The sequence below is a fragment of the Falco peregrinus genome, chromosome 3, assembly GCF_023634155.1.
Source record: "Falco peregrinus isolate bFalPer1 chromosome 3, bFalPer1.pri, whole genome shotgun sequence".
Taxonomy (NCBI): domain Eukaryota; kingdom Metazoa; phylum Chordata; class Aves; order Falconiformes; family Falconidae; genus Falco; species Falco peregrinus.
The window spans coordinates 59118614-59133034 of record NC_073723.1 but is presented as its reverse complement, the minus strand read 5'-3'; the positions used below and the strand labels follow the sequence as shown (position 1 = coordinate 59133034).

The 14421-nt window shown below is 38.2% G+C and overlaps 1 protein-coding gene and 1 long non-coding RNA gene across 6 annotated transcripts in view; one reads left to right on the top strand and one right to left on the bottom strand.

Moving 5' to 3' along the window:
- The window catches only part of MYOM1 (myomesin 1), an 81388-nt gene extending 73479 nt beyond the window's left edge, over positions 1-7909 (top strand). For 3 of the 4 annotated variants that reach the window (XM_013298412.3, XM_027785323.2, XM_055799416.1), the window contains one exon: positions 2299-3296. In XM_013298412.3, the coding sequence (XP_013153866.1) occupies positions 2299-2592 (294 nt within the window). In that variant the 3' untranslated portion in view covers positions 2593-3296. Of the gene's footprint in view, positions 1-2298; positions 3297-5333; positions 5455-6718 lie in introns of those variants that run through there. The other variant, XM_027785326.2, reaches the window with a different exon arrangement.
- LOC114011888 (uncharacterized) lies at positions 855-14388 on the bottom strand. 2 transcript variants are annotated; one of them, XR_003554014.2, is made up of 4 exons: positions 7920-14388; positions 2430-2530; positions 1445-1539; positions 855-1136 (listed from the first exon to the last, which is right to left on the bottom strand). It is a non-coding gene; the product is annotated as an uncharacterized LOC114011888 (long non-coding RNA). The 2 variants fall into 2 exon arrangements; XR_008746430.1 differs by having other exon boundaries at positions 855-1539.
- Positions 14389-14421: the final 33 nt, after the last annotated feature.

Here is a 14421-nt window from a genome sequence, read left to right as displayed (position 1 = left end):
CTGAAGAACAGAAAACTTGACACAAATAGATGCATACACAGTGGGCAATCACTTCTCCTTTTCTAAGGCTCTCTCTCTCTATATATAATATGTAATTATGGAATTACCTTCCAGAAAAACCAAAGATCTCACCATCTACATAGTGAATGATAAGACATATCTCTGCACATCAGTAGCTGGAAAATAAATAATAAGAGTTGAGAACATCAAGAGGAGGCAGTGATGTCAAACAGGAACTAGTGATGCGAGGTTAAGGAAAACGCAGCTATTTTAAGGAATGATTTAGAAGAATAAAAGTCATCACTGCCACTTGAATCTCTTTGAATTAAGGAGTACTGACACTACTTCAAACACCCAAGGTTTGAATGATGCCACTAATAGAGTTGCCTGGGCATGGACTTCAGCTCATTAGCATCTTGGAGTGGGAGCTGAGGCCACTCGGTGCTGATCTCCTGCTTGCTAGGCAATCAGAAGACAATAAAGAAATACTGAGCACCTGAAGGGGCCCATATGCAATGCCTGGTGGAGGCTGAGGGCATGTTTGTATCAAGAGTGATAAGGAAGAGGGGGAAATGTAAAACCTCTTGTTTTCCCCTCATTTTTCAAAAAGATGGACTGATACGGCAATCAAAACCACATTCACGTTCACAGCAGTGGGCTACAAGAGAAGGCAGTCAACAGCCCCACACTGTAGCCAGCTGCAGGTGCTGCAGGGAATCAGACAGAGGCCATTCCACCGTGCCGTAACCACCTCTCCCTTGGAACCTGTCTTTCCCTCGGTACCAAGAATTGTGTTGTTGATGGAGGAAAGGCTTCCCCCTCTCTTTTGTTCTCATTTTGGTCCTCAAGGCATGTGAGATTTATTTGATGTTTATTTTGTTCTCAGAGGTACAAAAATATTTTGTTTTTATAGAGGTATCAATTTTTTCTATCTGCTCATTTCAACAGCCTTTTGGGTGTCTCTCTTCTGTCCCGTCTTTCCACCATTTCACTACCAGATAAGAAGCAGAGAGGCGAAGGGAAGGTAGCCTGTTAAGTAGATTTCTCACAGTAGATTTTTATCTTGACAGCTGATAGGGCCAATGACGTGAATGCTTTTCAGTTGTCTCTATTTTTCACATATTTTTATCAAGAGCCTTTAAAAAAAAAAAAAGGAAGAGAAACTTCATTCCAGTCAAGTGGAAGCTTGTCCATTCCTTATGTATCATTTAGTGCATTCCTAATGAACCACTGAAGACCGTTTTCTCTCCAGTAAAAATTCTTCAATTTCCAACTGAGAAAGTTAGATTCCGCTTTGAATAACATTTGCAATCCAGACCAATGTGCTGTTTAATACTTAGATACAAATGCATTCCTTCCTAAAAAAAGGTCCAGAGAAAAGTCTATGTACCGCTGAAGTTTCATGTGAACATTTTTCACATTTGACTCTCTACGTGATACTCACTTTTGCAAACTCTTCTGAGAAGATTCCCATAGCACTGTGACTGAAGGAGGGGATCACTTGTATGTATTGGTATCTTCCAAACATGAATTTCTCAGCTGACAACAAAAAAAGGAGGCCTGAACATTGTGTGCATGATAGACTTGCCAGCCTACAGAAAATATCCAAATGCCAGTGATCTCTCCAACAACTGACTGTGACAATGAAGAGACTTCCTTTGGTCTGATGGGACTGAATTCAGCCCTTAGGAACATTACTAATACCAAAGAGAAACACTTATATGAACACCAAAGAAAGGGTAAAGCCTGTATTGATTTCAGTAACAAATAGTTTTACAGGAGTATACAGAACAATTCAAATTTGTTGGAAGAGGTGTCAGGGCATAGTTTAAAAACATTCTAATTAAACAAAATATTCCAGGGACCCTTTGTTCTTAATTATTTAAAAAGGCAGGCACACTTTCTTTACTTCTAGGGTAAACATCTAGTGAGTCTATTGTGAAGAAATCCATCTGACGGTTCCTCAAATTCTCATTTCAGGTCTAACATGCAAATGCAGATAATATCTAATTTTATATTAAATAACATATATGGAGAAAGCTGTGCTAATGATTATGAGAGTTGAGAAGAAGGTCCATAAAATATTGAAAGGTTTTAATAGAGTTTTTGAATTGAGTTTCTTCTTTTATGATACAGAGGACTCTGACAAAAATTATTGATTACTGATGATGATATGCATCCATTTACTAAAAGCAGGAAACTAAATGGGGAGTAGGAACATTTGGAGAATCAGGCATCAAAAACCACAGCAAACATTTACTGACTTTTACTTATAATCTTTTTGTACTTTTTCTACAGGCACTTAATCTTTCTTGTACTGTCTGGGGAGATCCTACCCCAGAGGTCTCATGGCTGAAAAATGAAAAGTCATTTGTATCAGATGCTAATTGCATCCTGAAATATGAATCTGGAAAAAAAGTCAGCTTTACCATTTCTACTGTGTCCACACTCGACTCTGGGAAATACAGCATTGTGGTGAAGAATAAGTATGGCACAGAGACCAGTGACGTCACTGTAAGTGTGTTCATACCTGAGGAAGAGAGACAGTCTCAGCAACAGAAAAAGAATGAAGATAACAAAACAAAAGCATGAATTTAAGACTAGAAAACAGAAGTATGGGGGAAATTTTGAATGACAGGCTGATGTAATCTGTGTGTGTAAATGGCTTTCTGCTTTAGCAGGCAGCCTTGAATTTTTCTATTCATTTCACTTTTGCTTCTAATACACTTAATTGTGCCAGGGAAAACAGGGCCTTTCCTAAATGTTTTCGTACTGCTAACGTCACAGAACCTAGTCATAGCATCTTGAGCCGCACCAAATGCATGCTCACTGTATCACAAGTCTGCTGTTTGACATTCTTCCTGGAGCATTTGACCCTACAACAAACATGGAAAGGGTGAAGAATCATTTCAGTGGAGGCAACTGATGAGGTAGATGGAAAGATAAAAAATGATTGAGGCATTTTTGAGCAGCAGTTTAGATTTGTTCCAACTTTGGTAAAGTAGCATAGACGGAATGTGTTAGAGAATTAAATCATGGAGAAATTAGTGCTGGGTTTTGTCTACATTAAGGTCCCTTTGTATTGCTGTGTTAATTTAGAGAGGCCTTAATATGGGTGTCATTTACACCCATAAATATTGTTTAATCTGCCCAGTTGGGGTAGAAGTACTGTACCATAAATGAAAATTAGGCTGAGGAGGCCAGAATACTAATGTGTATGTGTGTCTGCAAAAATGTATGAACTTCTCCTCTATGTTCACAAATAAACGGAATTCACTTCTTTCCTTCCATCACAAGCTTGTTTCACTGTGTCTTGTTTTACTAGTCACGGCTCTGGTAGTTGTGCACAGTGTCTTAGTGTCTTAATGCTTTTACCACCATAATTACCTCCAGCTTCCCTTAGATCCCTGTTAATCTTCACTTTACTGTTCACAACAAAACCCACAACAGCATCTCTTCGCACCTTTCTGTACAGACCTTCACATCTCAACTTGACAAGGTATTTTTGCAGATTCATAGTAGTTGCATGCAATTCAATGGACCTGCTCATGAATTTTGATTTAAGGGTGTTAGGTAAGTATTTTGCTAGACTGAGACCTCAGTCAATTTCATCCAAACTTAACAGTGAGAGATCAGAAATAACACGTTTTTTCAAGATCTTTTAAAGCTACAAAAAGAATCTTCACTGGAACATGTGGGTTTTTTTCAGATAAAAATCAGACAAAAAACACTTGTCCAGATCTTTGAACAAACCTACATAGATTAAAAACTCCATGTCAGTTATTTTCCAATGCCACTGATTAATGTTAGCTGAGGAAGAGCAACAGAATGTACATATATGTCCATTCTGGACATATATATATGATTTATATATATGTGATACAATATATATCATATATACATATAAGATCAGCAGAAGTTATCAGCCCAATAGATAACTAGGAGAGCAATGTACATACCATATTAACTATTTTAATTATTAGTGCCACAACACAGTTCTTCACATCAAAATCTAAAGAACAAACATATGTATAAGCATGATCTGTGCAGGTTTCACATGCTTTCTGTTGGTTTTAGCTACTGTGACTGCAGAAATAGTGCTGTTTCTCAAGTACTCATTTTACTGCAGTATTTTCATTTCTGTGAGGATGCCACAAGTAAGTTCTGTACAGTTAATGCTCACTTAAACCCTTGCCATCTGAGGTTTACTGTCAGCTAATATTAAAGACAAAGTGGAAGCATAAGGAAGTTCTTAATGGCTCAGGTATCAATGGTGGAAGTGGTGATTTTTTGCAATTTTTAATAGTGTTTTTTTAAATAAGTTTCTATAAAGAGCTAATGGTTATGATCTTAATTGTTAAAAAAAAAAAAGATAATACAGATTTATATCAGATTTATGACCTACCAAAACATGTTAGCATGTCCTTAACTTTATGCATTAATAGTACCACCAGTTTCAAAGAACATGTTAAGTTTATCTGGTATAAATCTTTTTTCTTCCAGAACAGATTTTACATCACAGGGATTTTTAACATGAAATTATGTAAAACTAACGTGTTTTCAGCATTTCACATAAACAAGTGCATGTGTTCACACAGCCTTATCTCCTAAAACAGTTAAAACTCAAATATCAAAGGATATTATAGCGATTTTAAGGTTTAAGCGTGTAATTATGTACATTAACAGATCAATACGTTATAAAAAAGTCCAGACTATTTACTATAGGTGCTATGTATCAGATAAAGTAAAACAGCTTAATTCTAAGATTTAAAAATACAATCATGACAAAATCTGTAATTAGAGATACAGCAAGCTTTCTGAGTTTAAAGAACAAATGTAAAATTATTTAGTATTTTCCTTAGTATGACATGAAGCCAATTCAAGGATGATATAAGGTCACTCCATCTTGATCCCGGGACATACACCTTAAAAGCAACAGTGTCACATCTCCCCCCCATCCTTCAGAGTGCAAACAACAATATGACTTGCTCTTTGCAATACCTGATAACTGATGTTTCCTACATAGCATTAACATATTTTTAATAATGATTGCATTTTGGCAGCAGTTTCTTTCTACTATTTTATCTTCAAAAATCTGTCCTGCCTCCCTCCTTTTGGCAGAACTGTGAGGGAATAAAAGCGGGTCATCTCCCAGGTAACAGGCTGGAGCCTGTGCGTCTTTGCTTTAGAAGATGTATGTGTCTCTGAAAGTTAGAGCAATAGCTGCTTCTAAACATGTTGCTGCCAGGAATTCAGTTACGGTGGTTTCAAACTGAGTTTGTGATGCATCCACATTTTTTGCTTGTGCGCTTTTTGTTCTTCCTTTGGTTCAGGTGATTGTGATTTCTGTGTCAGGACAGACTGCCACAGTCCAAGGACATGATCAAAAAATTAAAACTGCATCGAAAAAGAAAAAAACAACATCAAGCAAACGGAAGGAAGGGGAAAAGCAAGGTAAAAGCACTTTCCCCTTTATGGTCTTCTCCAGTGAAAAAATTGTTAAACATGATGCAGTTAATAGTCTGTGCCAATCAATATTTCTCAGGTCCCAATCAATCAAGTTTACAGTATGTATGCTCTTAACCAACAACAATGCAATGTATGAATTGCCAGGTTAAACCTCAGTGAAAGAGATTTAAATCAACACTTTCAAATCCTCTTTCCACTAGGCTGTGAGTTCTCACCTTAGCTCACCTGGCTGATGAAAGTTTGTTAAGCCATAATAAATACTTCCAACTTGTTGAATGCAGACGGAAGACCTCCTAAGTATGTATATATATATATACAGATGGTTATTTTCCAAAGTAGGACTTATTTCAGCAGCTAGACATTTGACACTTAACAAAAAAAAAAAAAAAGAAAAAGAAGAAAAAAGCAAAAAAAAAAGCTTTGTTAATTAAGGGATCCTAAATGCCAAAGTGTTTTAGAAAATGCTGATTGTAGAGCCATGATTTGAGATTAATCAGTTATTCTTAGGTTTATGTCCCTATTGAATACTAAAGTTGGAATTATAGGTGAACATTTTTTGGTCCAATTTAGAGAAAGGGTGGAAAATGAAAAGCTCTCTGGGAGTCAGCATCCTTGTATATTACACATTTTTACTGTTCTTTTAGACTCTTACTATATAATTGCTACTTGGACATTGATTTATTCTTCACAATTACAACTCCCTCGTTACAACTCATCTAAAGCATTTTAGCTCCAAATAAGGCTTAAATTCCAACATTATCAGAACATGTTCTACATATTTTTGCCCAAGTATTTTTTCTTTGTATGCAGGGTGTACACATGTTATATAATTGCTGACAGAACAATTTGTGTTCCTATTCCCCTCCCCTTTCTGCTCTTAAGGCAAGAACAAACATTTAACTGCATTTTTTTCCTCTCTTGTCTTATTGGTGTGGGTAACCTAGACATATCTGAGCAGTCCTGTTAATGAGGTGACTTATGTGAGAAACAATTTTTTACATCTGTAAATATTTTGCAGGCTCTACCCCTTAACTTTTTAATTAGAGACCATAAAGACCTGGGCTTGCTTTTTGCTCTGTAAAAAGCAGTAACTTTATTCGTGATACTGAATCTCTCTATATGGGTATGGGAAGAGGAACAGAACATGATAGGGTCATAACCAATGTGAAAGCAAAAGCTCACTCTACATACCTCTGTGTTGCTGAACATAGTAAATATATGAGAAATTATATTACTTTTCCTAAATCAGATTTTATGAAGCCACATGCAGACGAAATTATTGCTACAGAAGAGACACCTGACCCAAATGAAATCCCCTGTGAGGAAACAGAAAAGGATACAAAAAGCAACCAGCAAGCAGCAAAGATGACTGATGGAAAGGCAGCAGCAGTAGCAGAAATGGTTCCTCAGCCCACAGGAAGCTTGGATCAGCAGGGAAAGAAACCACTGGAAAAAACAGCTTGAGTAAACCCTGCTGTTCTTGAATGAAGAATGTGGTCTTGTTATGATCTGGATAATTAGTTCAAGCTGAGATTTCATGGGTGGTAGACTAGTCATAATATTTTAACACAAAAGTTTATTAGTTTTTTTTTAATAACATTTGTAATACTTCTTAACTTTAAATGCATAGTAGATGGGTACTTATGTCTCTATACCAGTTTAGTTGCACTGCAGTCATTTCTAAGTATCTTAATAATGATTCACATACTGACAAAGTTATTTTAATTAATGTCCATGATAAGCAGAGTTTATTAGAGTGAATCCTGTGCAGAACTGACATATTTACTATATATAATATATATATATATTTACTGTAAAAGAATGGTGGTATCAGTTGTGTGGATTTGTTAATTGATATTTGTAGGCCATCACAGCTTGAGGCAGACCCCACTTACTTTCTCAAGGAAACTCTACATACAATCCTTTTAATATCAAACGGGCTGTACTTTTCACCACAACCAATTTGGCCACATGGGAAGATCTCCAGAAACAGAGCCATCTGCTATGGATGCAAGGGGGCCATACATAGGTTTTCTTTTGATCCAAATTTCTTTCATGCAAACCTGTTTTGTCAGGAGGATCAGGACGACATCTGGCCATTCCTTATCACTGAGACCCACATGACTGCTTTTTGGTCCTCTGCATTAACTCCCTCATGGCTCTGGTGAGGTACTATGGATGTAGCATTAACCGATAAAGTATCCACTGCCCCACATGCTCATTTCTCTCCACCCTCTTTGCTACAGCAATCATATTTCTGCTTGCAAGACCTGCTAAACCCACTGTCCTCCTTCCTCTCAGTGACTCAGCCCACCGCTATACCTTCTTCCCCTCACTAGGATCAGACCCACTGGTTTCTTATAAGAAAGTGTAACTTCATGGTCCATGTAAGCGAGGAATTAATATTAAGTCAAGAATCTCCGCTTTAAATCATTACTGTGTTCACTCACATGCTTATATACTGAGGCTATAAGAAAATATGACTCATTTGTAGGTGAGTATTTCTTCCATACCTTGGAAGAAGTAGAGTTCAAGCTGAAAAACAAATCAATAAAAATAAAGGTCAGAATTTATTTTGTTAATATGCAAGCTGAATTCAACTTTTAAGTGACCAGGAATTATTAAATACAAAAATTAAACATAAGGTATTTTAATTACTAGGAAAATATTTGTGTTGATACCAACTCTTAGAAGGCTCAATCATATTATATTGGCTTCTTCCAGATGAATTATTGTTGAAAGATTACTGACCTCCACTGATGTTTCTAGGGTGTTAGATCTATGACAAATGCAGAAAACTGAAAACACAAGAAATATTTGTTCCTAATCCATCCTTACAGAACTGTTAGCTTAAGAAAACAAAGAATCTTAATAGCATGTAAAAGTGTAACACCTGAGACACTGTATCTGTGATATAAAGAAATCCATTTCTTCCAGCAGAATTCCAACAGGGTTCCGTTCAACTCTTTTTAAGACCAACAAAAAGATTCCTGCTGCATGAAATATAAGATAGAGCGCTTATATGGAGGCAGTTAGAGTAATAACCTTACTGTAAACAAGGTAAAGGATTTAAATAATTTGGATGGTCCATTCTGAGTGACAGAAAGATGTAGGGTGCAACAGAAAAAAATATGCAAATCAAAATATTGACTGCTACACAAAAAAAGTAGTGGGAGAAACTCAAAATACAGACTGGACTATAACCAACATCATCCAACATCTGTTTAATGCAGAGCTTGATTCAGTTCTACATTACATCTTGTTCTACATCTATGTAGTATAGTTTAACTTAGCAGAAAACTAGAGTAGCCCAGCAGCAAACAACATGAGGTAGGTCCCACACAGAAACGCAGTAAGGAGCATTTCCATGGTAGGACACGTTTTAAATGAGAACCTTAATGCATGTAGGTTCTCATGCAACTGTTACAGAAAATGATAAATATCTACAGATGTGTGATGATATCACTCTGCCGGACAATTACAGGTTCTGACCTTTCAAAACACTACAAAGTTGCAGGTTGTTTCACACAACTCTTAATTCATCTTTGCCATGGCAATTATTTCAGCCTTTCTTACCTCTCTAAAAATCCATCATCTCTTACAGCTCCTTTGGGTTGGGAGCCTATCTCCCACAAACATCAATGGCAACGTGCAAGTTATATATAGAACAGATTGTACCACTGAGAGCCTGATCCAATTCCTGCAAAATGCCACAGGGGTCTTTTCATTAGTTTTAATAGAAAACAAGCTGGATCTCAGAGGGATGTTCTAAAAATGTCCCAACCTCAGATTACAAAGACTGTTTTGCTCACTGTGAAGCCAATGGCAGATCTCTCCTGTGTCACTGTGGCAGAATCAGGTCTTTTTGCAGAGAGAAAACCCAATACTTTTCTGGTATTTCAATTAAAACCTACTAGAAATACTTTAAAATTTTTTTAACTAAAATGCACGAGGGTATTTGGTTTTCTTTTGTTGAATTTGGATGGTTCCTCAAACAGCTGGCAATGAAGTACATCCCTACTGTTCTACTGGAAATTATTTCTATCCAGAAGCATAGTGTTGTTATGCATGGTAAATGAAATACACAAATAAACATATCAAAGATTAAAAAAACCCCTTTATTTATTTTTCATTTTGATTGTTCAAGCTGTAGTTATTCACAAATGTATAAAAAATGTTCAAAATTATTATTAACAGAACTGACTATATTAAAGCTTATTATGCTACCATGGTTGAAACATTCTTTTTTCTTGCAATCAAAATGTGTAATTTATGTTCTATTTTCCATGATAATAATGAAAAATTGTTTCAGTCTCTGTCCATTACATAATGATAGAATACAAATTATTCCTGAAGCAACAGAATCTCCTACCAAACACAGAGAACCATTTGACTATATTTAAAATCAGACACTGGTTGCAATGTTTATCTGAAGTGCCACTTCTGGATAGTATCTTCGTTCTTACCTACATATTCCATTCCAGCATGCATTACTCTTCATATTCAAATTTATAATTCTGTTACAAATTTATATTCTTGTGTTATAACAATTATATTTAACAGTTTGGGGAGGTGTTGCATCAATCTGTATTATCCAATCACCTTCCAAAATTACAAAAGGTGATTTTTGAAGATCAACGATGTGAAAAACAGGCTTTACCTTCCACTGTAGTAACAGAATTGTGATTCCAGATGTCCTTGAGTTCTTCTGAGAATTAGTTTTGGATTTGTTAGACAATTATTGAGGAAGATCTGTCTGTGGTCTGAGACTGACAAAACATAATCTGGTAATACATAAAGCCATAATCTTTGAAGCAGCCAGTTGCAAAGTGAGATCATCCTTAAACTAGCATAGGGCGAACTTCTGCTCTGTATCCTTGAACTACATAAGGTGAACACACAAACAATATTCCATCTAAGTTGCACTTATACTGACCAGACATATCTGAAACAAATCTTTCCACAGAAGTTTTTTTTTTGTCTTGCTAAAAGGACAGTAAGTTTTAAGAACTGAAGCAAAATGTTGGCCAGGGAAAAGAGCAACAAAAGCTGTAAAGAGAAAAACGTTACAGAAAACTGCTCTGTTCCACAAAGGCGTCTGGAGATGAAGGTACTGTGAGCAAGATGGTGAGAGGATGAGACTGACGGCAAGGAGAGGAAGGCAGGCACCAGATTTGGCTGCAACCTACTGCTGACTTTTCCCCTTGTCTCACTTCCCATTTCATTATGTGAGATGTCCTTCCTGTAATCTTTCTCCTGCACATTTTCAAATGCAACACCTTTCCTTCCCTCTCGCCCCCTCTGCATCTTCTACCGTCCATTCTATTTGATAGTCATTTCCATTTACTGTTTCATCACTACTGCTAACAGGAACAGAATAAAACCTCCTACTTAATTAGGCTGTGACTTTGGCAAAGATAAGGAACCTCTTAACAGGAGGCCTGAAACCCTATCATATCTATTAACAGAAAAAGGTTTGTGAAACCACCTGCTAATGATTGACAAAGAATGGAGACATACTGCTCACATGAGACTTGATCTGTATGCTGACTTAACCAAATACCTTAAACCTACAAACAAGTCCATCAACTACAGTGGGACTACTGGTGTACCTAGGTATTTTGGTAGCTCAGGGTACACTTCCTTTCAGCCTTGAATCGTTGCTATTAACTTTCCACATTTTTTTCCACCTGTTAAATGGGATAAAAAAGATAAACTAAATTGTTACACCCTGTCATAATGTCATTCTGATCTCAGAGATCTAAGATACAGAGATGAGGAATCTCTCAGGTTTACTAGAGGTAAGGTATAACAGCTAGAGTCTAAACAATTAAAAAAAAAAGTTTTAGGATATCCTGACTACCATAATACGAACAGGGATGATGGTGGGCATGGAATACGTATTCCAAAAGTTGTTTCTAGGTGTTGCGTGCATACAAACAGGCAAATGACATAATAATGTCTCACCACTGATGTCAGCTTTTTTTGCCTTATGTGGCCAAAGACTTTTTTTTTTTTTTAAAACTGCTGTAACAACTAAGCAAAGGCCATTTTTTCTTTACTTTACAAATGTCAGTAATATGCTGAGCACTCAGGGATCAATGCAAGCTGGTTGGCTGATGCTACATCCCTACACCTACAGCTCTCTATCCGCTGAACCACAAATTTTCTCAGACTTCACCAAAGCCATGCCTAGCACCCTATACTCTCCCAGACCTGTGATTTACCCCTGGCAGTCTATCCTAACTTGCTGGAGACTCTTCATCATTTCTTGCCTAGCTCTAAGCAGATTACCTCTCTCACACAATATTGCTGCTAGACATATTGCTGCTAACTGGAGAGCCGTTGGCACTAGGTAACACACTTTCAAATTATTTCCCCTCCACGAGAGGAAAAAAAAAATCCAAAAAAGTAAGCAGTTGCTCTTATCACACCCTCCCCTGTCCCTGATGGGAAAAATAATAGTGACATTTGTGGCGAAAAGGTAAAACTAATGTAAATAAAGTGGCAGGTTTTCTACGGCCTGGAAGCCCTGGTTTAACTAACTACCAGTGAGTTATGGTTCAAGGAGGACCACAAATCATGCACAGATGTACAGAGATCCTATCTATACCACTACGTTGTGTAACTCCACACAATCAGAATGGAAACAAATCTCACTTGATACAGCTGTGGAAAATCCAGGCCATTTTTAAAGCTTGATTGTAATCTCCTCTGTGTAAGTGCAAAAGAGTAGAGAATACAAAAGGAAAATACTGAAGGCTGTCAACTTCTGTAGCCTTCTGATTGTCTGGAGATGATATTTTGGAATGGAAAAGGTTATCTAAAGGGAAAACACTGTTTTCAAATGAAGGCTTTTTAATCAGAAGCACAAATTCCAGGTCTGAAGTAGAAGAGTATGACTTATCAATTTGTTACCGCTTTTCAAGTAATGATTTTTCCTGTCACCTAAGAAGCTAGCCTGCTTTTGGATTAGGCTTAATTTTATAATAGGATCTAGCTTCAAATTTATATTGAAGGACATACATTTAGCCCTTAACTCTTACCTCCCTGTGAGCAGGGCTGTCTGGTGTTGGAAAGAAGAATCCCCTCAACTAAAAAAAACCACTTGCTGTTATGACCAGTGAAGATAAGATCATGGGAACATAAAAATATTTGGTTAGAGCAACTGCTGATGTGGTAACCTTCACAAATTAAGCAACTAAGATGCCAGATAAGGAACTCAGTAAAGCAGGGAAATGATCTCTTAGTTGAAGCGTGTTTGCAACAGATGTTATGCTAATATGGCTAGGTAATTATTATTATTATGACATTACATTCAAATGAGAGGTCTCTTCAGAAAACTGCTGCAGCTGAAACATGGTTGAACTAAAGAGTGGGAAGTTGCTCCATTAGTCTGTGTTGCATCCATGTATCCCGAGTCCTGGAAAGTGTTCCAAAATTGACTCAGAATTTCTGACACAAAAATAACATCATCAAAATGGGCAGGCATGAAATCTGACCTTTCTTTCTTTTTACATATGTATAATATAGTCACCCTATCCATGTAATTCTGTGTTTGTATCTTCTTCCATGAATTGCTTTCTTTAAAAATCCAGCCTGCATGTTACACGGGTAGATTTTTTGTTGCTCCATGCTCAGAAGGATTTAAATATATTACTTTCAAATAAGGAAACTCACTGACTTAGGCAGTCTGCCACAGGAAGTACAGATGAGTAAACAGATCTCTCTTCGTAAGGCTGGTACAAAAGATGGTCAAGGTTCTTTCAGAGACATGGACTGTTACAGTAAACATTGTCTGTACAATACTTTGCACGCTAGCATGTCTTTTTGCCAGTTGCATTGGATGCTTTGTTAACTAGCCTGATTTCTTGCGTGACAGTTACAGAAAACCTATGTGAGAGCCTAAAATGGCTCTAACACCAAGTGGGGCAAAGCCAGCTTTTAAAGACTCTTGTCAGCAGACTGGCAAATGAAAAGGTAATTGATAGACAAAGGACAGTAGAATAGCCAAGCAACATGGATAGTGCTAAATGACTTCATTCACATTTGTGAAACCTAAGCTGCATTCCCAATTATGCTACTTCTCTTTTCCCTTTTTTTGTACTGCTAGTTTGGGGTGCAAATACTATCCCTCCTGGTTTAGTACATATGATGTCTCAGTATCATCTGGGGTCTCTGGGCAACTGCATGAGTCAAGTAAGTAATAACACGTAATCAAGCCAACTTCAGTGAGCAGTGGCATGAATCACCTAAGTAATGGGCAGTGAAGCTGCTGACCTGAAAGACATACCTGGCCAGCTGGACATGTTTTGATTTTGCAATTCTACACTTTCATTTATATACATAAAAAAATCTCTTTTCCAGCCTCCTCCGGGTAGGCAGGTAACTTTCAGAAGAAGGATGCAGTGGCGGATGTATAAAGCAGCAAAGACCCTGAACGTGCAGTTTCTTTTGAAGCATCCCTGTCACGAGGTGTTAACGCTGAGACCACGGCTATAAATAGCTGCACAGAGCACTCCGCCGCTCGTCACCTCAGCGCTGCTCGTCACCTCAGCGCCGCGCCTTGAGGAAATAGGCGGCAACCACGTCCCCGCGGCGGGCGGCCGGCCGGGACGCCTAACAAGCCACGACCGCTCTGCGCTTGTGACAGCAAAGCCACAGCCTGGCAAGGGGCCACAGCCTCCCGACGCCCCCCGAGAGGCTGTGCAGCGCTGGGGGCGCGGAGGAGGAGGTGGACTAGCGAGAAAGGCAGGCTCGGAGGAGGCTGCCCGCACCCGCCTCGGGTGACTGCCTCGGCAAGGCCGCCGTCGCCACAGGCTCAGCTCCTCTATCCCCCGCTTCGCTGACACCGGTTAAAGGGCCCGCAGCCGCCCCCTGTCCCACACGGCGCAAGTTACGCTGGGCCGGGCCCGCCGCTCCCGCTCCGCCGGCGCCCGCCCCGCGCACGCG